The sequence below is a fragment of the Vicugna pacos genome, chromosome 19 (genome assembly GCF_048564905.1).
Source record: "Vicugna pacos chromosome 19, VicPac4, whole genome shotgun sequence".
In the NCBI taxonomy this organism is placed as follows: domain Eukaryota; kingdom Metazoa; phylum Chordata; class Mammalia; order Artiodactyla; family Camelidae; genus Vicugna; species Vicugna pacos.
In genome coordinates this window covers 22542999-22565622 of record NC_133005.1, presented here as the reverse complement: position 1 = coordinate 22565622, position 22624 = coordinate 22542999, and the positions used below count along the sequence as shown (strand labels likewise).

The 22624-nt window shown below is 43.5% G+C and overlaps 1 protein-coding gene across 1 annotated transcript in view; it reads left to right on the top strand.

The window, feature by feature from the left end:
* Nucleotides 1-1581: 1581 nt before the first annotated feature.
* Nucleotides 1582-22624, top strand: part of PSMF1 (proteasome inhibitor subunit 1) — a 37373-nt gene continuing 16330 nt past the window's right edge. The window contains exons 1-5 of the mRNA XM_006207305.4: nt 1582-1697; nt 5708-5851; nt 11992-12144; nt 13603-13685; nt 20277-20462. Coding sequence (XP_006207367.2) covers nt 1692-1697; nt 5708-5851; nt 11992-12144; nt 13603-13685; nt 20277-20462 — 572 coding nt within the window. The 5' untranslated portion in view covers nt 1582-1691. The remainder of the gene's footprint in view (nt 1698-5707; nt 5852-11991; nt 12145-13602; nt 13686-20276; nt 20463-22624) is intronic.

Here is a 22624-nt window from a genome sequence, read left to right as displayed (position 1 = left end):
GAGACCAGAAATAAACCCTTGCATACATGGTCAAATGATTTTAACAAGGGTGCCAAGACCATTTACAAGGGAAGAGCAGTTTTTACAACAAATGGTACTAGAAAAACTGGATATCCATATGCAAAAGAAGGAAGATGGCCCCCTACCTCACACCACACACAAAAATTAACTCACAATGGATCAAAGTCCTAAATGTAAGACCTAAAATTATAAAACTCTTGGAAGAAAACAGGGTAAAAGCTTCATGATACTGGATTTGGCAATGATTTCCTGGATCTGATACAAAAAGCACAGGCAACAAAAGAAAAAATAAATTAGACTTCACAAAAATTTTAAATTTTCATATATTCAAATACACTGTCAACAGAGTACAAAGGCAATCCACAGAATGAGAGAAAAATATTTGGAAATTCTGTATCTGATAAGGGATTAAGGACTTTCCCCAAAATAGAGTTATTAACAACAAGAGTTGTTCAACAATAAGAAAACAAACAACCTGATTAAAAATTGGGCCAAAGATCTGAACACACACCTCATCAAAGATGATACACAGATGGCAGATAAGCATGTGAAAAGATGTCCCACCTCATACATCATCACGGAAATGTAAATTAAAACAATGAGATACAACTACATACCTATCAGAATGGCCAAGATCCTGAATGCTGACAATGTGAAATGCAGGTGAGAATGCGGAGCAACAGGAGCTCTCATTATTTATAATTGCTAAAACTTAGAAGCAACCAAGGTAACTTTCAGTGGGTAAACAGATAAACCATGGTACCTCCAGTTAATGGAATGTTATTCAGTGCTAACAATAAAAACAAACAAAACAAAAAATAAGCCATCAAACCATGGAAACACACGGAAGAATCTTAAATGCACATTACTGAGTAAAAGAAGACAGTCTGAAAAGTCTACATACTGTGTAATTCCAACTATATGATATTTTGGAAAAGGAAAGACTATGGAGACAGAAAGTGGTTGCCAGGGACTGGGAGGAGCGGGGAATGGAGAGTTAATGTTTAATGGGTACAGAGTTTCAGTTTTGCAAGATGAAAAGAGTTCTGAAGATGAATGTTGGTGATTGCACAACAGTACGAATGGACTTAATATCACTGAACTGTACACTTTAAAATCAATAAGATAGTCAAATTTTGTTATGCATATTTTACCACAATAAAAAATACCTTCAAAAAACTAATAGTTATATTAAAATTATATATATTTGTGTATACATATATATATTTAAGTTATCTCCTCTGAGTATCAAATATGCTGGGCACCTCACTGACAAGGGGAATGGAAAGTCTTGGGTTCCAGGTAGTATTGAACAGTATTAATCATGAAAGTCTTCCTGGAGGAGGTGTAGTGATGAGCCTGATGCTAAGTCAAAGGAGCAGATTCTAGTGGTAAATGATTCTACCTCAGTGTCCATCTAGATCCTGCTTCTCACAGTTTCCAGGGAGACAGTTTCCAGAGAACTTGGAATACCCACATTGCTGTCACTTGGCAACCTGGAACTGGTGGCTGCCGCCACCTGCCACGTTCTTTCCAGCATCTTGGGCCCTCATCTCTGGCATGGGCTCTGCGCTGCCCAGGCAGTGGGGGCCCGGCCAGGGCGGCACATTCCACCTGCCTTCCTTCTCAGCCACTCACAGGCCTCACAGGAACAACTGAGACTCTTGTTGATGGCGGTAAGTCCACAGAAAGTGCTAGATGGACTGGTGGTAGGACATGGACAGCCTCCAGCCCCAGAGGATTCTCCCATTTGCTCCATCCATGGAGGACCCTGGAGAACCCTGGGGTCCAGTGTGGATGGAACACAGTCCTGGATCTTAGGGGACTCGCAGCTAGTACAAGAGACAGAGCTCACCTCATTCTTTCAATACACAGATGTCAGTGTCTACACTATACTGACAGCTGGGCCACAGACCAGGGGCCGGGGAGTGCAGAGCAGTCACTACTGGTGCCTCACTCACTCCTTAGCAGGCACCTCTAAGGACCACAGGCTTCTTTCTCTAAACTCAACAATTCTCTTTCTGAGGGCTTTTCATGCCGCAAGAAGCAGCCCTTGACTTGTGGCAGATGGCAGTGAGTGAACACCCCAGTTCCCTCATCTTCAATTGAAACAACTCTGAGACATGTCTTAACTCTGCTTCATAGGGTTGCCTGGCAGGACTGAGCTCCAGGTGCTCAGAGGTAACACCTTTGCTGCGGGCACAACACGGTGGGCCAGTAACACGAGTTGGTAAAAAATTACCAGTGACTGAGAAGAGTTTAGGAAACCTTATTAGGGACACTGCTATAGGCAACAGCAGACCACACAGGCCAAAGGTGCCCGCATGAATGCCAGGGATGGGCATACAGGGTCTTTAACTGAGGGGAGGGTGCTGTGCACACAAGGGGGAGCTGCAAGATCAATTCATGCACAGGTACCTGACTGGTTTGTAAGATTCTCTGAACAATAGGATTTATGACTTTGGGAAGGGCAGGATGTGAGGCCTGCCAGTCTAGGGGTATTGTGAGCAGGGCTATCCCGGGGCAATGAGTTTTGTTAGGGTAAACACACATCAAAAGAAGATGTTGTATATCTTGCAGAAATGCATGTATGCAAAGGTTCCTGCAGTGGGGAGTGGAGGTTAAGGTGTCTATAGGCTCCAGGCACACAGAGAGCCCAGGGGTGGGGGTTTGATGACTCCAGGGAGTGCCAGCGGGCTCCACAACCTTGGCTTTATCACCTAACACTCATTGGCTGCCTTCCTTTCTCTCTCTCACTTCTCTACTCCCTTATTACTATTTCCTGGAATCAGCTTCCAAATAAACCACTCAAGTCCTGTCTCCTGTTGGCCTCTGAGGGATTCCAAGCTAACAGAGATGATGTATAACAGAGAACCAAACTTCTGTGAGATGTGAGCTAGAACCAATTGTATGCAAAGCAGTGGCCAAAACAGGGGAGCTGTCTGCCCAGATGCAGGCAGCGGTCTGGGCGGGTAGGGGCATTGTCTTTAAAAAACTTAAAAGCAGTAATAAAATGGAGCAACAGCCAGTCTGCTTTTTATTATCACCATGAACCAGCCATTCTAATCAACTTCAGTGACAAAATTCTCCTCCCTACTAAGGCTGATAGCTCTGGCCCCTACCCTCCTCTCGGCACCCCACTGAGGCCAACAGCACTGAGGAGAGAGTAACTGATTGTGGGTGGAGGAGATGGGGGAAGGTCTCATTCAGGATGCAGCATGGACGCTCTAATCACACAGTACCAGCTGCCTTTCGCCCCTCCATGCCTTTGCATATGCCATTCTTTTTTACAGGAACAACTTTTATTTCTAAGTTCACTCCCAATTTTCCAAATAAAGTTCAGTGCAGTTGGAAATCTCTTCCTCCAAGACTTCCCTGACCCCCAGCCTGAATTAGATGTCTCCTCTAGGTCTGCACAGTCCTCCAAGTGTCCCTCTGCCACGGCAGTTTTCACAATGGATTACCTCTGTCTGTAACTTTTTTTTTTAAACCGCTAGACAGTGAGCTCCAAAGAGGCAGGAAATACAGCTTGGTCATCTGGTCCTTTCTTATATAGACACTTGAGAATGGGGCTGCTACTGGGTGGGCACTTTTGTGCAGTGCACAGCCTGCATCACCATCCACGGCAACCCAGCCTATGGAGGTTTACTGAATAGATGGGCATTTTCAATAACTGGGGAAGGACACTGTAAGCAAAAGGGACAGAGCAAGCAAGAGCAGGGAGCTTAAAAGTGCAGAGCCTCTCAGTAGAAAAAACACACAGTTTTATGTCACAGGCGTCACTAGAGTGTGGTCAACATACCTGCACTCCTGCTCAAACCTGCTCAGCCAGAATCTCTGCAGATGGGGTTCAGGAATCTGGGCATCCCAGGGAACCCCAAGAACAACAAATTTGAAAATGTACAGGGCCAGCTAACAAAGTGAGTGGTAGACTGCAAAGGGGGCGAGACTGGCCCAACTGGGCTGAGCCCAGGGCAATTATTCATTCATTCTTTCAGTAAGTAAGTATACATTGTGCTAGGAAGGCACAGGTATACCTATGCACAAGACAGACACGGTCCCTTCTTCCTTGTCACAGTTTAGTTAGAAGACAGTCGTTAAATAATCGAGCAAATAAATATCTAATACAGTATTAGGTTGTGATTAATGCTTTGCAAGAAAGCAAGGTAAGAGGTTAAAGAGTAGGAGGTTGTTTTGGATGGAGTGTCAGGGAAGCCCTCTGCTGAGGCTGATAGGAGGTGAAAGAAGGAGTCACTTAAAATGAAAGACCAAACCACGCAGATGTTTGGGGAAAGAGTAGTGCAGGCAGAGGTAGTACATGCAAAGGATCAGACCAGGGTGGAGGCAGTGTAGGTGGTAGGAAGTGGTCAGATTCAGAATATATTTTGGGGGTAATGTGGGAGTGAAAGAAGAGGAAAGTTGAGGTTACTGGAGTTAAGAGTACAGGGGATGAGAAGAGAGTTGGAGGAGATGATGTTAGAGAAAGGGGGGGATGGGGAGCACAGACCATATGAAGGTTCTTGCAGACCATGGTAAGTACTTAGTTTTCTTTCAAATGTGATGGGAGCCTGGAAGCATTTTGAGCAGAGGAGGGATGTGATCTGGCGTGTGTTCTAACAGAATCTTTAGTTGCAGTGTGTAGAACAGGCTTTAGGGAGGCAGAGATGGAGTAAGACTGTTTAGAGGCTGCAGACATCCAAGTGAAAGATTATAATGGCTTGCAGCAGGGTGCTAACAGGGATGGGGAAACTAAATTTATTTTAATAAAAATAGTAAGTGGATTTCAAGAAACCTGTTGAAGAAATAATAGGTGTTAAGAATCATGAAGGAGACAGACAAATGACTGAAATTTGGTAGTGGATCAGGAGCGCCAGCTCTGCAGCTCTGTCTCTGCAGCAAGCAGCTTCCAAGCTGGTTTTTGTCATCAGCAAAATAGGAATGGTAATGGAATATACCTCAAAAAGTTTTTGATGGGGTAATGTAAAAGTTTTTGCATAGGATCTAGCACACAATAAACATTTAATAAATGTTACCCTAGGAGACAGACTGCTAGGTTGCAGTGCCATCTCTGCCTCTCATTCATCTTGGTCAGATTTACCCCTCTGTGCCTCTGTTTACCAATCTGTAAAATAGAGCTATCAAATACCAACTTTAGAGGGTTGGCTTATGAGGACTGAATACATGAATACAAGTAAAGCATTTAGAATAATGTGGCGCGTGGCAAGCGCTGCCTAAGTGCCAACTATTATTCTGAATATATTTCAGCCCAATTTCATAATCTCTTCCCCCACCAGCATACGCCCACCTCATTCTGCAGATTTGAAGTCTGTGGCTGAGAACAAGTTAGCCTTTCCTCAACTACCTGCATGTAGCGGTCCTGCCAGCTACGGGAAAGATGGAGACAGCAGCTCTGAAGGACCCCCAGAGGTCCCGCCCCGTCCGCGCTCTGCCCACAGGAACCTTTAAGTGTCGCGCGCCTGTTTCCAGCCGGGCGCGCTGGCGCAGCAGTGCCGGCGCTGGAAGCTACTTCCGGCGGCCGCGTCCCCACCCCCGGGAGTCTCCATCTCCATTTTGGCTGCGCAGGCGGAGACGTGAGCAGGATCGGCTGGGGAGCCAAGCGGAGTCAGCTCTCCGTGAGAGCGGAGAAGGCTCACCGCACTCTCTCCCTTCCTTCCTCCGCCCGCAGAAGCCGGGGGCGCACATGGCGGGCCTGGAGGTGCTGTTCGCGTCGGCGGCGCCGGCCATCACCTGCGCGCAGGACGCGCTCGTCTGCTTTCTGCACTGGGAGGTGATCACGCATGGCTACTACGGCTTGGGTGCCGGCGACCAGGTACGCTGCGGAGCCGACCTGGGGCAGGGGGTGGGGTGGGGGGCGCAGTTAAGGTGTCTTATGCCCAAACCCGAAGTACCGGAGGCTTGGTGCAGAGTGTCTGCCCTTCCTCCCAAGTCCGGGCCCTGGGGCTCATGACACCATTGGTACCTATAGTCTGCGGGTCGGGGAGGTGCTGTCCTGTCCCAGCCCACCTGGCACAACATGAATTGAAAAGCCAAGGACAGAAAGTCTCCCAGGTCGGGATTGTGGGATCTGGCATTGAGACAGGGGTGCAGCTCCCCTGAGCACCCCTCACCTACCCGAACTCCGCCAAGCTCCTTCCCACACAGCTGGCGGGGTTGGGCGGGGTTCGGGGAGAGCGATGAGCTGTACTCAGGTCTACCCTCGTACAGTACTGCAGCGCCCACCAGATACCTGGATCCAAGCACGGGTATAGGGATGAATTTGGACCAACTCAGCTCTAGTCAAGGGCCCAGAGAACTCACACGCCCTTCAGCCTTTACTGAGGGGCCCAGTGCAGCCCATTCACCGTTGTCATCTTCAACTCAGGCTCTGGGAAACAACCACCTCCCACATTCGTACACACATGCACCCTGGGTATGAGGGCCAAGTAAGTTTCCTTCCTCACAGCTGCCCCTACAGGACCAGCCCCTCTTGCTCTCCCATCCTCAGGCTCTGTCTCTTACAGCTGGGGGCCTCGTTGTCATCCCCACACAGTCCCAGAACTGCTGGGCTCAGCCTACCTCCCTGACTCCTTGCTGTAGCATTCTCCCATCTTCCCTGCCCCTTCCCCTTGAGTGTCCCTCCACACGTCATTGTACACATCAGAGAAAGTACCCTCCCAGCCACGGTCTCTTGTACACACACTCGGGACTCTAAGCCTGTCTGTCACTGTCGCTCTGTTCTCACTCTCAGAACCTAGACCTGTTCTGGGGAGCAATTCACTCCTTTCATCTTACACTGAGATTTTAACCTTACTCTCATTTCTAACTACTTTAGTTCTCTTAACTCCCTAATCCTTTTCTAGTTTCTCAGGTATACATCGAGAATCTTAATTTTTCCTCTCCTAACACAGAGCTTTGGGGATCCCTCCTCAAACACGGTTTACACATCCCAAGCCCTTAGAGCCAGGTTCTCCACCCCACCCCCACGGCCCGCTTTCTCTATCCCTTAGAACTAGTGACCACGACCACCACACCCCCTCACATTTTATGCTTACCAGTGGGAATCAGAATCACAAGAACTGTCATGGCTTTCTGGCTCTTTTCTCCCCCCAGACCTCAAGTAGCTCACTGGGACCCCAGAGACACACTCTTATCTCCCCCACCACCTCCTGGCTCACGTATACTTCATGCCTCACATGGACTCTAGGACTGGCGATAAGGCTGGAAAAGAAGGACCAGCCTTTCACACACACACACACACAGCTGGAAGCAGGAACCATTTCTTCCTCCCTGATGCCTCTGTTCCCGGCCTTTCTGTTCACCCTGCACTTTGTTCCATTTAGCTTGCCTTTCAACATTTCAGACCTTAAGACCAGGTAAAGGTGGGGCCCACATTCACGAGTGGTAGGTGTCCCCTGTCAGTGCATAGGCTCTCCCACAGAAACCTTGTCTCCTCAGTTGCCCCATTCCAGCTCTCGAATCTTTAACAGCTCTTTCACTTGCCCCAGGCATTTCATTTCATCTTTTCCTGGGACGTTTTCCTAGGAAGCTGATGTGTACGGTGGTGCGGGAGGCAGTGGGATTGGAGAGGGGGTAACCTTGGGGCCCCTCATTGGCTCTCAGCTCCCCACCACCACACACACACCCCTTGCCCTGTCCTTCAGACCTAACAGGTCTGCCCTGCTCTCTCCCCTGCTCATGCGCCCCTTTCCTTACTGTCAGCTAATACTGTTAGCAGCTTGTCCCCCAGGACCAGGAGCTTGTTACAAAGGGCCTGCGTGACTCCCTGTTCTTCTCCCCCTTCCACAGACACATATCAGCACTGCACATCCGCTCCCACCACTTGTCCCCTCACAGATCCTGTCAGCAACTCTGTCTGAGTCAGTTGGGCAGCTTTGGGACATCATTTCCTATAGGTCATTGACTGATGACTGAATCCCAAAGGTCATTGACTGATGACTGAATCCCAAAGGTCCATCCAATTCCACTCTGTTCATGGTGCCATGTATTGAGTTCATGCAGGCCAGAAAAAAGATGCCGGCTCCAGACTTCTTAGGGGAGGCCAGCGAGAGTGGGGATGAGGGGTTTAGAAGGCACTGCCCACTGTCTTACCTGTCCACCCCAGCGCTAGGTCGTGCAGGCCCCCCGGGGGTGGGCGTTTGTGCCGTGCACTGTAGTGTGGCGCGTGCGTGCTTTTGCCTCTCTCTGCCCTTTAAGTGTTTCTGGAGCTCGGGTTGCACCCGTCCTCCTCTCATTTCTGCTCAGTCTACTTTCATTCAGAGTGGAAGCCATTTGGAGGAGCATCTTTCCTATTAGTTTACTTCAGAGAGGGTTTAATTTTCTAGCCTGGGGCCAGCAGACCCAGCTGAGATGCTTAGTGTTTGCCAAGTTCAAAAGATGTTTCTTTGCCTCTCCGCTTACCTTCTGCTTCCCACCCTTCTAGGGGTGATAAGAGAGAGAGGAAGGTCCTGAAATTGTGTACTTGCTCATTTAATATATTGACAGTTAAATAGAAAGTGAAGTTGTCTGCTTTTCTCTTTAGTTTTGTCTCTTCTGGTGCAGGGGAGTTGTGTACATAAAGCTTGATTAGAAGAACAATGGAGTATTTGAATTTGGATTTCTTTACTGAAGTCAGCACCACTCCTCACGAGAGTTTTACAGCTGTGTCAGGTGGTTTAGATGGCAAGAGGGTAGAGATGGCTATTGACTTAAGTTAGAGACTTTTGTTTGCTGTTGTAGGAATGTAAGGGTTATGATGAGAGAATGCCCAAAATGATCTTTGGATGCATTTTAAGCCAGGGACACTGAAATGAACTCATGGCCATTAAAGAATGCTTCCAGCCCCAGGATTTTGCCTAACGGGACAACTATCTTTACTTTTGGGAAGCCTGTCTTGTGGACCTAGTTGGAAAAAAATCTCCAGCCATAGTCTGGGCAACCAGGAGCTCTGAATGCCAAACCCAGCTCTGCACCTGACTTGCCATGACCTGGGGCAATTCTCAGCCCCTTTCGGCCCTTAGATTTTTTTTCCATCTGACTAAGTTAAGCTGTCCAACTGTGTACTTTGGGTACTTTCCAATTGTAGCTTTCTGGGAGGTCTAATACTTGATGTCCCAGTCTAGAGTTGAATGCCGTGTTTGACCTGATATCACCAGGGCCAGTCTCTCTGAGTGCCATCTGTTTTCCCATATCAGGCAGCCCTTGAACTGGGGACCACTGGTTCCACTGCACTGAGAGGCATTAGCCTTACCAGACCCCAGGATTGTCTCTTGCTCTGGAAACCAGAGGTTATAGGATAGTGAATTATTTATATTCCAAGTAGTAGGCTGAATTATTTATATTCCAAGAAGAAGTTCTACTTGGTTGAGTGCTGTACATGGAGGATATAAATATACATTCAGAGGCCCTTGATAGAACAAAGACATGTTATCAGATTCTTGGCTTCCAGAGTAAACTTTAAATCCATGGCACTAAACATGTTATGGGAAGTTCACCCAGCTGGCGGTGGGGATCATTTCTCTTTCTCATTTAGCAGAGGGAACTGATTAAGTTTCACTTTTGTTTTCCATCACTCTCCTTTCTCTGCTTCAGGCCTTTGAGTTTCCTTGTCGTTCTGCCAGGTTTGAAACCATGCCAGTTGTAACATCTTGAATTTCATTTGGAACCACTCCTCCCCAACCTCCATTTGATTCCTTAGCCCCAGAGGTGACCCAAGAGGAGAGGCTCACAATCTCCACTCCTGGCCTCCCGTTGTCCTTGGGGTGTATGAGGTCTGGGTTGTTGAACCTTTGTCTTTTGCTGCTGTTTTTCTTCTTTGGTCCCACTCTCTCCCACTATAGTCTCATGAATACAGATATTCTCAATCCTCTTGCTGCATGTTTAGCTGTAGAACTATGGATCCGTGAAAACAATATATAGTTTCTAGTGTTTCAGATTTTTTACATAAATTGTACCCAGCTGTAAATCTTATTTTTTCTTGACTTTTCTTTAAGTTGTAGTGTTTACTTTTATCTCTAATACTGCCATTAGATCTAGTTTGTTCCTTCTCACTGTTATACAGTATTCCACTGTGAGCATATTTTGCATTTTACTTCCCCTGGGTTGCCCAGAACAAGGTTTTGATGATTCCTTGTCATATTCCCTGCACAGAATTTCTTCCAGGAGTGGAGGTTTTGGGTCATGGGGTGTTGGCTCATCTAATTACACTGAATGTTAGATTGCCTTCCAGAGGGGTGTCTAAGTGTGACTCGCCACCAGGAGGTTGTCATTCTCCTCTTACCCACACGAACACCTGGCAAAAAATGGAAAAATGGATAAAAGCAGTCTGCTGGGTGGAACCTGGTATCTCATATTTCAACCTACGCTTCTCTGAGTGCTGGTAAAATTGAACAACCCTTTATTCACTGGTAGCTGCTCTTATCTTTTGCTTGTTTACATCTTTTGTCTGTTTTTCAAGTGGATTCCCATTGTCTATTGTTCATTTTCCAGGCATTCTCTTTTTGTACTAGTTACTAATTCTTTTCATTTGCAGCCATGGCACATAGCTCATCCTAGCCCGGGGCTGCCTGTTCTCTTTGTCTAGTGTCTTTTGTTCATTTGAAGCTTTAAATTATGAGCAGTGTCAAAAGACAGCACTTTTTTTCTTTCGTGGATCTTGTTTAAGAAATCTTCCCCCTCCCCAGAAATCACTGTATTAATTTCTACTATAGAAATAGTTTGAGAATTTTTTCTCAAACTTAATGTGTAAAAGGAAAGTTCTAGGATTATTATCTTTTTTTTTTTAAAGAAAGGAAGACATCACAACTCACAGTGATGCATTTTTACACCCACTAGGTTGGCAAAAATTTTTAAACTGAACAGCAGCAATGTTGCTGACCACATGGAACAAGAACTCTCATACATTGCTTGTGGGAGTGTAAATCCATACTTCTTTGGAAAACAATTTGACTTTATCTTATAAATTAAAAGTTCTTCCCCTAGGCATACCCTGTACAAACTCATCCATATGTGTACTAGGAGATGTGTACGAGAATGTTCATAGCAGCGTTTATAATATCAAAGTCAATAAATTGGAAATACTCCAAATGTCCATCAACAAGTGAGCGTGTAACTTGCAGCGTATTCACACAGTGGTACGCTGTGAGGCTGTGACCTGTGTAGCAATGGAATGTTACACGGTGAGGCAAGTGTAGTTAAGTGCATTGACATGGATGGACCTCAAAATAGTATCGAATGAAAAAGGCAAGTGATAAAAATGATGCCATTTATATAAAATTCAAAGACATTTGAAATAATATATTTTTAGGGTTTGTGTGTAGCAACGCAACTACAAGGGACTGTAAAGAAATCTCTGAAAATACAGACTACCCGAGAAGGAGGAGGAGGGAGCTTCATTGGGGTACACTACTCGAGGCTTTAGCAGAATTAGCCAAGGTCTGTTTCTTAAGCTGGTTGTAGTTACATAGATGTCCATTTTATAATTCTTTTTTAATCTTATACGTATGCTATATTTTCTGTTTATATGAAAGTTGTTCATAATTTTTGTTAAACCACTATAGTAGTTTGAAGAGGGGTACATAGAATCTGTATTTTTAGTCAACACTGTTGATCCTATTGCAGATGGCCCAAGTACCAAACTTTGGGAAGCACTGTCTTAGGATTTCACAGTATCCCTTGAGATGATTGGCCTTATTCTTGGCAGAGGGATGGAGAGGAGATTAGTATTAAACCACGGCTACAGATTCTTGACAGGTTCCAGTGCTACGTCACCAAAGCAGTCAGATATGAGGAAGGAGCACTGGGGCGGGAGTTCAGAGACCCCAGACCTCTAACTCGCTCTAGGACCTTGAACATTTTACTTCTGACCTCTGTGTCCTCATTTGTGAAGTGGGGGAGTGGGATTAGATTATATGTAAGGTCCTTTTTAGATCTGAGGTCATGATCTTCCTCCTCTCATTTCTGGTGTCTTCTCAGCCCAGTCCCAATGATAAGAAATCAGAACTGCTGCCAGCTGAATGGAACAACAATAAAGACCTGTATGTCCTCCGGTATGAGTCTAAGGATGGGTCCAGAAAGCTCCTCGTGAAGGCTGTCACCGTGGAGAACAGCATGATCATCAACGTGCTGGTGAGTCTCTAGCACACGGAGGGGTCTGCTGGTGGGCGTGGACTTTGGATCGCCTGTTTGAAACCCATTGGATCGACAGCCCTAAATGTTTGTGAAGCCTTTACCAGTGATCCTGCTTCTGGAATTCTATTCTGAGGCCAGAACCCTAAATATAGAAACACTTTGTATTCAGAGATTTCACTGCCTAGTGTTGTAAAAGGAGGGACTTTTCATCATAGGAGGATGGTTGAGTAAATTAAGGTAAATCCATCTAGGGACAACCTGAAAGAAAAAAGCTTATTGTGGCCCCAGGGGCTACTTGTAGTTCTTTAGGTAAGCCTAGCTTTCTGCTGCCTTGGGGTCTTTACCCCTCCTTTCTGGGCTGGAAAGCCCTTCCTCTCCACCGTTGCCACCTCACAAAGATCCCTTCCTGTAGCCTGCTGACTCCTCGTGTTTCACTTACTCAAAAAGATCGGTCCTGACTGCTTACTTTCATCTGCCAGAAAAATCTAAATTATGCCTCTGCTTCATCATCTTATTTACCTGCCTGGTGTGTAACACAGTCTGTAATTAACCTGCTTACTTGTGCTGTGGTGTAATATTTGTGTTCTGCCACTGGACTGCGACCGCCATGAGGGCAGTGACTCTCTTTTTTGAAGTTTTGTCCTGGTTGTCTGTGTTCATATAAAAGTATCATGCAGTCTGTACATGCTGCGCTTTGCTTTTTTTTTACCCAGTATGTTTTGGAGGCCTTTACGTGACAATGCATATAGCTGTACCTTGTTCATTTTAACCACTATGTCGTATTCCATAATACTGCAATTTATTTCTTCCTCTCCCTTTTGATGAACATTTAGATCTTGTATCAGACAGGCTTCTTAGTTATAAACAACAAAATCCCCTCAGGTTTTTATTTAAACATTTGGGTTTATTAAAAGAACTGAGATAGCTCATTGAATTGTTGGAAGGGCTGGAGAAACAGGTACAAGGCTGGGCTTCCGGGGCATTACCCCAAACCACTGCTGCTGCCGCCACCCCAGGGCGTTAGGTACTGGCTGACTGCCAACCCTGGTGCTCCTTCTCATGAGCCACTGATATTGTGACCCCTGCTGCCTCTGTTGCTGCCTTCATTAACAAGGTGTCTGCCCTTCACTCGGCTTGTGTATCCATGTTTCCCATCTCCAAGTTGAAGTTGTGCATCCATTTGGTGCCCCAGTTACATGCCAGTGTCCAAGCTGCAAAAGAGCCTGGAAAGTAGGTTTTCTGGGCTCTGCCTCAGAAAGGCATAATCCTAAGTCAGAGAAGTTCTCAAGCATTAGAAGTGTATTTCACCTATTACAGACAGTCCTTATATGTGTCTCTGTGCACATATGTATTTCTTTAGGTTGATGATTAAATTGTTCCTCTCTCCCCACCTGCCCCCTCACTCACTAGACCAGAAATACCCCAGTCTCTCATTTTCTGTTTTCATTTTTCTAGGAATGTGGCTCACAGCAAGTGTCAGACTTGACCCTGAACTTGAGTGATTATATCGATTCAGAACACCTGGTTGACTTCCACAGGTATTTCTAAGTGATGACTTTTCCCTGGGAAAAAAGAAGAGAGAACCAATGGCCAGATGTAAGGAACAGAGTTGAGGTGTCCAGAGAATCGAGGAAGGTTAACAGAAGGGTCCTTCTCTCTTGGGCACAGTCACTTCTCAGTTCTCTTTTCTGTTTTTAATTTATTTGAAGAAAAGAATCACATGGCAAATGCCACGTGAAGTAACATGTTGCAATCAAGAGTCCACACATCTACGCCTGTAGGGTAGAGACGGCGCCAGGTCAGTGGAGTTAGAGTGAGATCCTGGGAAAAAATATACCTAATCTGGTTTCCACTCCACCCCCTAATTTTTTTTTAATAGACTTATTTTTTAGAGCAGTTTTAGGTTCACAGCAAAATTGAGCAGTAAGTGCAGAGAGTTCCCATGAACCTCCCACTTGCCCTGAACTCTCAGCATCCTGCACCAGTGTAGTAATTTGTTATTAAGTGATGAACATATGCTAAAACACATTATCACCCAAATTTCACTCTTGAAATTTCATTCTTGGTAGTATTGGAATGTGTTTACTTTTGTAAGAAACTGTCAAGCTGTCTTCCAAAGTAGCCATACCATCTTGCATTCGCACTTGGAGTGAACAAGAGTTCCTCTTGTTCTACATCCTGTCAGTGTTGGCGGTGTTTCAGATTTTGTCCATTCTAATAGGTGTGTAACAGTATCTCATTTTTGTTTTAATTGGCAGTTCCCTGATGGCATATGATGTTGGGCATCTTTTCATATGCTTATTTGCCACTTGTGCATCTTCTTTGGTGAGGTGTCTGTTCAGGCCTTTGGCCCATTCTTTTAATCAAGTTGTTTTCTTATAGTTGAATTTTAGGAGTTCTGTGTATCTTTTGGGTAACAGTCATAAATCATATCTGTTTTGCAAATATTGTCTTCTAATCTGACTTCTCATCCTCTTGACTTTTTATTTTGAAATTTGCAACCCAGCAGAAAAGATGGTTTGCAAAAATATTACAGTAAACACTCACATACCCATCACCTAAGTTCACAAATTTTTAACATTTTGCCACATTTGCTTAGTTTTTCTGTATGCTTTTTGTTCTTGAACCATTGGAGAATTATTTCCAGACTTTATGAACCGTGACCCATAAGTATTTGAACATGTATCTCCTTGTTCTTACATGGATGTCCTCCTGTATAACCTTAATACAGTATCACACTCAGGATATGTAGCATTGATACATTAGTATCATTTAATACACAGTCCGTGTTCCGATTTCTGCAGTCTTTCCAGTAGTGTCCTTTTTACCTAGTCTTTTGGTTTTAGGTTTGAGGTATTTTTTATTATACAACCAAGTATCATACATTGCATATACTTGCATGCCAGTTCCTCAGAGAAGCCTCCACCGGTCCCCCGCATCTGATGTTCGAGACAACCTCTGAAGCATTCAAGAAGTGGGTACTTTATGATTAACTTCTTAGAGTTGGTCTCACCTGTTAGCCTGTGATCTCCTTGAGGGCAGGGTCTGAGTCTGGGTTACACAGTGGACAAAGGAGTGAAGGAGTGGAGAGAGGCCAGGCCTGGCCTTGCAGAGCTGCTCGTCTGGGTGCTCCCACACCGTGACCCCAGCTCACCCCTTAAGGGGCTAAGGGAGGGACACTTCGAGTGCAGTCTCTCTCTTGACTTTTTATTCTAGAATTTCATTGGGAGAGAAGTTGGCAAAACCTTGGAAGCACCCAGGCCTGTACACCAGGCTGTTCATGCGCCTTAGAGGATTTAGTCCCCTCAGCAGTACGTCAAGAAATAGTGGTAATGTCTCCATTCTTTTTTTTAATAACATTTGTTAGAGTTCTGTGCGTGTTGGTGTGTGTTTTGGTTTGGTTTTTGATTACTGTGAAACAACACAATAGTACTACTACCTGAGAGTGTTGTCCTGAGAAGGAAATCAGATGTCAGCACAGAATGCTTAGTGCTGGGCCCAGTTCTTAATAAATATGCAAAGGGAAAAAAATCTGATCACCAGGAATCACCTCTGTGAAAACTGAGGCTCTGAGAGCTGGGGTATTGATCTGCCTCCTGATCATAAGACCCTCCCTCTCTTCTCTGCCTTTTTGCCAGCAGCACTGGGCTGCCCACTTCTGGCCTCCTTCCTCCATCTGGCCCTCCTTGTTAGGTCTTCCTGGCATGGCACATCTGTTCCAGGTAGGAATTTGTGCTCCTATTTGAGCAAACTGATTAGCTAAGGAGTATAAACCTGTTCCTTCCTGCCATGCCTCTTAGGATGAAAGGCTGTCTTTTGCTACTACGGAAATGGCAGTTCTACTAAAGTTTAGAAATCATGTGATAACTTCTTCTTCAGGACTTGGCAGTTTTTGAATCAGATCTGACTTCTACAGGTAAACCTCTACAGGGAGATCGGAGGCCTTCCACCTATATCACACACAGCTCATCTGAAAGGAAAGAGGAGTTAGATTTATCCCCTCTCCCCAGTTTGGTCAGGGAAGCAACACCGTGCCCAGAGTTCTGTGTTCTAAGTAGGAACCTAATCTTTGTCGAGACATATGGACCACAGGCCCTTAGAGCTTCCAAACCATCATAGATCTTACACTTTTTAAGCTTGGCATTCTTTATTCAACCACAGTGTTCTTTAGGATTCTGGTGGAAAGGGTAGGGGCAGCAAATAGAGATCCTTGTTCCCCATCCCCTTGGCTTTCTCTGTTGCCTTCCCTGGGCTGCCTTCCATGCCAGAGAAAACCTGAAATCATTGATCTAGTCTAATCTCAATGATTTTATGGTTATATAATACATTTATTTTTTTAAATAAACTTTTTATTTTGAGGTAATTGTAGACTTACATGCAGTTGTAAGATATGCTGCAGAGAGACTTTTGTATCCTTTATACATTTTACCTCAATGATAATATTGTATAAAACTGTACTTAATATTACAATGAGGATATTAATATTGATACAATGACATAACGCATTTCCATCACAAGTGTCCTTCCTGATGCTTTTTTATACCCACACCCACGCCCTCTCTCCACCACTAACCCCCAGCAACCATCATTTATTCTCTATTTCTAAAATTTTGTCATTACAAACATGTTATATAAACGGAATCATACAGTATGTAGCTTTTGGGATTGGCCTTTCTCGCTCAGCATAATACCCTTGTGATCCATCTGAGTTGTTGCATCAGTGGCTTGTTCCTTTGTATTGCTGAGTGGTATTTCATGGTATGGTATTCATGGAATTTCAGTTTGTTTAGCCATTCACTAGTTGAAGGACATCTGAGTTGTTTCATTTTTTGCTGTTACAAATAAAAGTACTCTGAACATTCATGTACAGGCTTTTGTGTGGATGTAATATTTATTTCTCTGCAACAAATGCCCAAGAGTTCATTGGTAATTGCATGTTTCAATTGTTAAGAAACTGCCAAACAATTTTTTATGTCCACCAGTGATAGTTTCTCTGTGTCTTCACCAGTTTTTGGTGTTATCACTATTTTTTATTTAAGTTATTCTGATGTATAGTAATATTTTATTGTGTTTTTAATTTGCATTTCCGTGTTGACTAGTGAGAGTTCCTTATATATTTCAGATGCAAGTCTATTGTTGGAAGTTGGTTTGTAAATGTTTTCTCCCAGCCTGTACTTTGTTTTTTCATTCACTTAACAAGGTCTTTTGCAAACAAAAGTATTTTATTTTGCTGATAGCTATTTGATCAGTTTTTGCTTTTATAAATCAAGCTTATGGTGTCAAATGTGAGAACTCTTTGCCTACTCTTAGATCCCAAAGATTTTCTCCTATTTTTTTCTGAACATTTTACAGTTTTATGTTTTTAATTTAAGTCTGTGGTCTATTTTAAATTAATTTTTGTATAAGGTGTATGGTTTAGAGACAGTTCATTTTCTTGCCTATGGATGTCCAATTGCTCCAACACCATTTGTTACTCCTTCATTGAATTGCATTTGCAACTTTATCAAAAATCAGTTGCCTGTACTTGTGTGGGTCTTTTTCTGGATTCTCTGATTTTTCCGTTGATCTTTGTGTCTATTCCTCTGCCAGTATCACAGTATTTACTATTGTAGCTATTAGTAGACCTTAATATTGAGTGCAATGATTCCTCCCACTCCTTTGTCAAGATAGTTTTCATTATTCTAGAGTCTCTGCCTTTTTCTATAAACTTTAGAATAAACTTGCCTTTGTCTATAAAAAACCTTACTGGGATTTTGATAGGAGTCGGATTAAACCTATAGATCATTAAACCTAAAATGAGAAAGGTTGACATTTTTGTCATGAACGTGGTATGTCTCTCCATTTATTTAGGTCTTACTTTATTTCTTTCATTATCATTCTGTAATTTTCAGCATATAGATCCTGGACATGTTTTTGTCATTACCTTTGGGATGTTAGTGGTGATTATAAATGGTGTTCTCTTGTTGTGATTTTCAAATGTCCATTGTTAGTATATAGAAATGCAATTTATTTTTGTGTGTTGATCTTGTATCCTGTTACCTTGCTGAGCTCAGTGTGGCAGTGTTTGGGTTTTTTTGTTTTGTTTTGTTTTTGTAGATTCCTTGGGAATTTCAAGGTAGACTGGCATGTCACCTGCAAACAGGAGCAGTTTTATTCCTTGTGTTCTAATCTGTATGCTTTTTGTTGCCTTATTGAGGTAGCTGGAACTTCCAGTTTTGTGTTAAACAAGAATCCTTGCCTTGTTCCCAGTCTTAAAGGCAAAGTACTCTTTCATTATTAAATATATTGTTAGCTGTGGGATTTTTGTAGATGGTCATTATATCAAGTTGAGAAAGTTCCCCTCTATTCCTAGTTTGTTTGTTGAGGTTTTTATTATGAATGGATTTATTGTGTTGGATTTTGTCAAATGCCTTTTCTGTATCAATTGATACGATCATATGATTTTTCTTAGCTTATTAATGTGGTAGGAATTTGTGAATATTGATCCAGCCTTATATGCCTACAATAATCCTGTGGTGTATAATTCTTTATAGTTTTATCAATTCAATTTGTTAATATTTTGCTGAGGATTTTTGCATCCAAATTCATGGGAAATAGTGGTCTGTAGTTTCCTTTTTTTGTACTTTCTTTGCCTGATTTTGATATCAGGGTACTACCAGCCTCATCAAATGAGTTGGGAAATGTTCCCTCCTCTTGCATTTTTTTGCAAGTGACTGGAAATTGGTGTTAATTCTTCTTTAAACGTTAGGTAGGCCTCTTCACTGAAATCATTTGGACCTGGATATTTCTTTTTGGGGATGATTAAGTATGAATTGTGTTACTTTAGTAGAACTATTCAGATTATCAGTTTTGTTTTGGTTAAGTTGTTACAGTCTGTGGTTTTTGAAGAATTATTCTAAGTTGTTCAGTTAGGTTGTTCTTAGTATTCTCTTATCCTTTCAATAGCAACAGAGTCATTCTAATATCCCATTTCATTCTTGACAATAGTGATTTGTATCTTCTCTTTATGTTGGCTAATCTTGCTAGAAGTTCATCAATTTTATTCATTTTTTGGAAGAACCAGCTTTTTGTTTTATTAATTTTCTCTTTTCCCTTTTCTTTATTTCTGTTCTTTATTATTTCCTTATTTCTTCTTCCTCTGGGTTTAATTTTCTCTTTTTCTGGGTTCTTGAGGTCAGAATTTCAACTGTGGATTTCTTTCCTCTTTTCCAATGTAAACATTTAGTCCTATGAAGTTTCCTCTCAACACTGCTTTAGCTATAAGCTCACATATTTTAATATGTTGTATTTTTATTATTATTCAGTGCTTTGTATTTTTTCCCAAAATTTCCTCTTTGATCCATGGATTATCTAGAATTATATTGCTTTATTTCCATGTATTTATATACTTCCTTCCTGTTTTGATACTTAGTATGATTCCATGTGGTCAGAGAACATACTCTGTATGATTTCAGTTTTGTTTTTTGTTTTTTTTTTTTTTTTTTACCTTTATGAGGTTTGTTTTTTGACCCAGGATATGGCTTTTTTTAAAACACCAGATTTTTAGGAACTCTGTAGAGTCCTGCCCACTCCCTGTTACTTCAGTCTGCCTCAACACTTCAGCTAGAGCTCACATTGCTTGTCTCACAGGCAGACAAGAGAGGCCCAGAACAGCATTCTAAGGGCCTCTGAGTTAGTGACAGAATTAGACCTTAATCCGCTAGAGCTCCGCCTGCTTGGACCAGGAACCTGGTTCATCCTCCCCATGGAGCCTTTGCCTTCCATGACCCTCCCCATGACATGTGATGAACACACAATGAGGCTGAGGGTGGGGTGGTGTGGGGAGAGTACAGAGGAGAGCCAGTCCAGGCCCTGTGCCCCTACACCCTCACCTCTTTCTAATGGGGTGGTAAATGAGGAGGGGCAACTCAGATGCCTAAGAAGCTTAGGCCCAAATCTCAGAGACAACGTCGGGCTGTCGCCCCCCTCACCCAGGTCCGCCGGGCGGCCCATTCCCACCCTTGCAAACGGTCCAAGCGCAACGCTGAGAGCTGTCGGGGCCGCCGCCGCCATTACCGCCGCCGCCAAAATACTGTACTCAGGTTTGGCAACCAGCTGCAAGCCGCTGACACCTCATCTCCTTCCTACAGGGCCTACAAGAACAGTGAGGAGCTTCGGTCTCGCATTGTGTCTGGGATCATCACACCTATCCACGAGCACTGGGACAAAGCCAGCGTAAGCAGTCCCCACCGGGAGTTTCCCCCTGCCACTGCCAGAGAGGTGGACCCACTCCGGATTCAGCCACACCACCCACGTACCAGCCAGCAGCCTCCTTGGTGAGTACGGAGCCTGTGGTGGGCGGCCCATACTTCTGCAGACAGATTCTGGGCATGACCGTCTTGCCACTTGACCCCTCTCTAGTCACCACATATCTTCAACAGAATTGTCAGCTTGGGTGTATGGAGATAGAAAGTGGGGAGATAAGTGGGGCAGTGAGTTCTTACACTGCTGTTAGTCACCTCAGCTGCCCAGCTTCCTAAGGCTGCCTGCCTCCTTTCTAGAGGCCACAGGGAGCTTCTAAGTGTGCCCAGAAGTCAGTGCGTCTGGGGCGTGTGTGCAGTCCTCCAGAGGTGCTGTTCAGTTATTCATTCCAGAGCTCTTTGTCTGTCAGGACCCGGACCAGGCTTTTGGGAAAAATGTAAAGATATAGAAGTATTGGAAGTTCCTCAAGGAGATGTAGTCCCAGTGTTCCCTTTTCATTTCACTTCATTATGGTCCCTTGACCTCTTTGACAGCTTCAGAACTTTTCCAAAATAGCATGAAGTATGAGTAAGTTAAAACCAAGATCTTTGCAGATTAGAATGGCAGCATTTAGGACTGGAGACTTCTGCTCTGAGGGAGGAGACAGGGACCAGGGACACCTTAGTCTCTAGCTGAGACAGCACTTCCCAGTTTGGAGTCCACAGTATGGTAGTAGTGGTAGGGTTGGTAGGTGGTGAAGGAGGATTTACTGTGTGGCCCTCAATAATAAGCACTCACTAAGTGTTAATTACCATTGTTACTTTATTCTATTTTGCAATTATATACCTTTGGTCAATTAAGTAAATGGGAAATCTATTTAATTACTATAATAAGTAATAATTGGCAAGTCTCTTTGTCAGTCTTTGGAAATACTGAGTCCTATGGGGAGAGTGAAGAATAATGAAAAGTGGTTGAAAGGTTGAAAACAGCTTGTCTGATCAAACCTCCTTGATTTACAGATGGGAACAAGGTAAGATGACCTGCCTAAGGTCACCAGCCACTAATAAAGAGACAGAGCCAGGGCTGGGGGTCCAAGTGTCCCCACTCCAGTGCAGTGCTCTGCTGTGATGTAACCACAATATGGTGGCAAGATTTAAGGATAAGTCCTGGACAGCAATCAAATTAGGGGAGACTTTTAGACCTTAAGTAGATAGTAATTGTCAGCTGTCTCAGATTCACTTTCCACTTCAAAGCAAATATTCTCTGAAATCTCCTTTACTCTCTCAAAATGGAATTCATAGATAATCTAATTTACCAAATGCACAATTTCGAAAGGGATCAGTATGAAGTCTTAACTATAATATAATATAATATAAAATAAAAAGTGAGTAATTAATAATAAGATGTGTATTTCATTGTGTAGATGCCCGAGCATGATTACACTGGAAAAGATAGATATCTGCACTTGTATGTGGAATTATCTTGAATTTGAGAGTAACAAAAGCAGGCACTACATTATAGCCACACTTCTGGAAAAATTTGTATTAAAACAGGATGAAAATACTTTGTGTTCACATACAAAATGCCCTTAGACTAATTTATGGTAGGTAATTTTATGTAGGCTATACATCTCTATGAAGTCTCTAACAAGACTTTGGAAAGTTGTGTGGGATGAAGATCATTCTTCATTATGGAGCCTTGCTGTGAGTTGTAGAGTATAAAGCATCTCTGGCCTTTGCCTATAAAATGCCATAAGCACTCTCCAAGCACTGTAGCAAGCAGAACACCCCCAGGACACCTGGAGGCTCTTCAATCCTAACTGGAAATCATAGACCTAAGTCTGAAATTATGAAGGTAAAAAATCCTATCCTTGGAAGATCTGAAAGAATTAGAAAATCACCATATTGCAGCTTCTGAAATAATGTGGTGACTAGGCACAAATTGCCAGTGGTTACTAAAACCATTCGGTAAAAGGTTGATGGGCCACTTCATAATGGACAAATCAGACTGATAGCACCTGAACTCATAAATCAGTCTTAACACTAAAAGTGGGACAGCCAGACATTGTGTCTTCTAATACAATGCAATGGTGGGTTCATAGCAGCCTGAATCTAGATTGAACTCCCGGTTTAAAATAAGCATGAGGGGTAGAAGAACAAGTTAAACAGATGCATGTGGATACATGGATTCCAGCAAAACTGAAACATGAAAAATTTTTACAGGATAAATTCATACTGTTTTTTCATCAAATAAATGA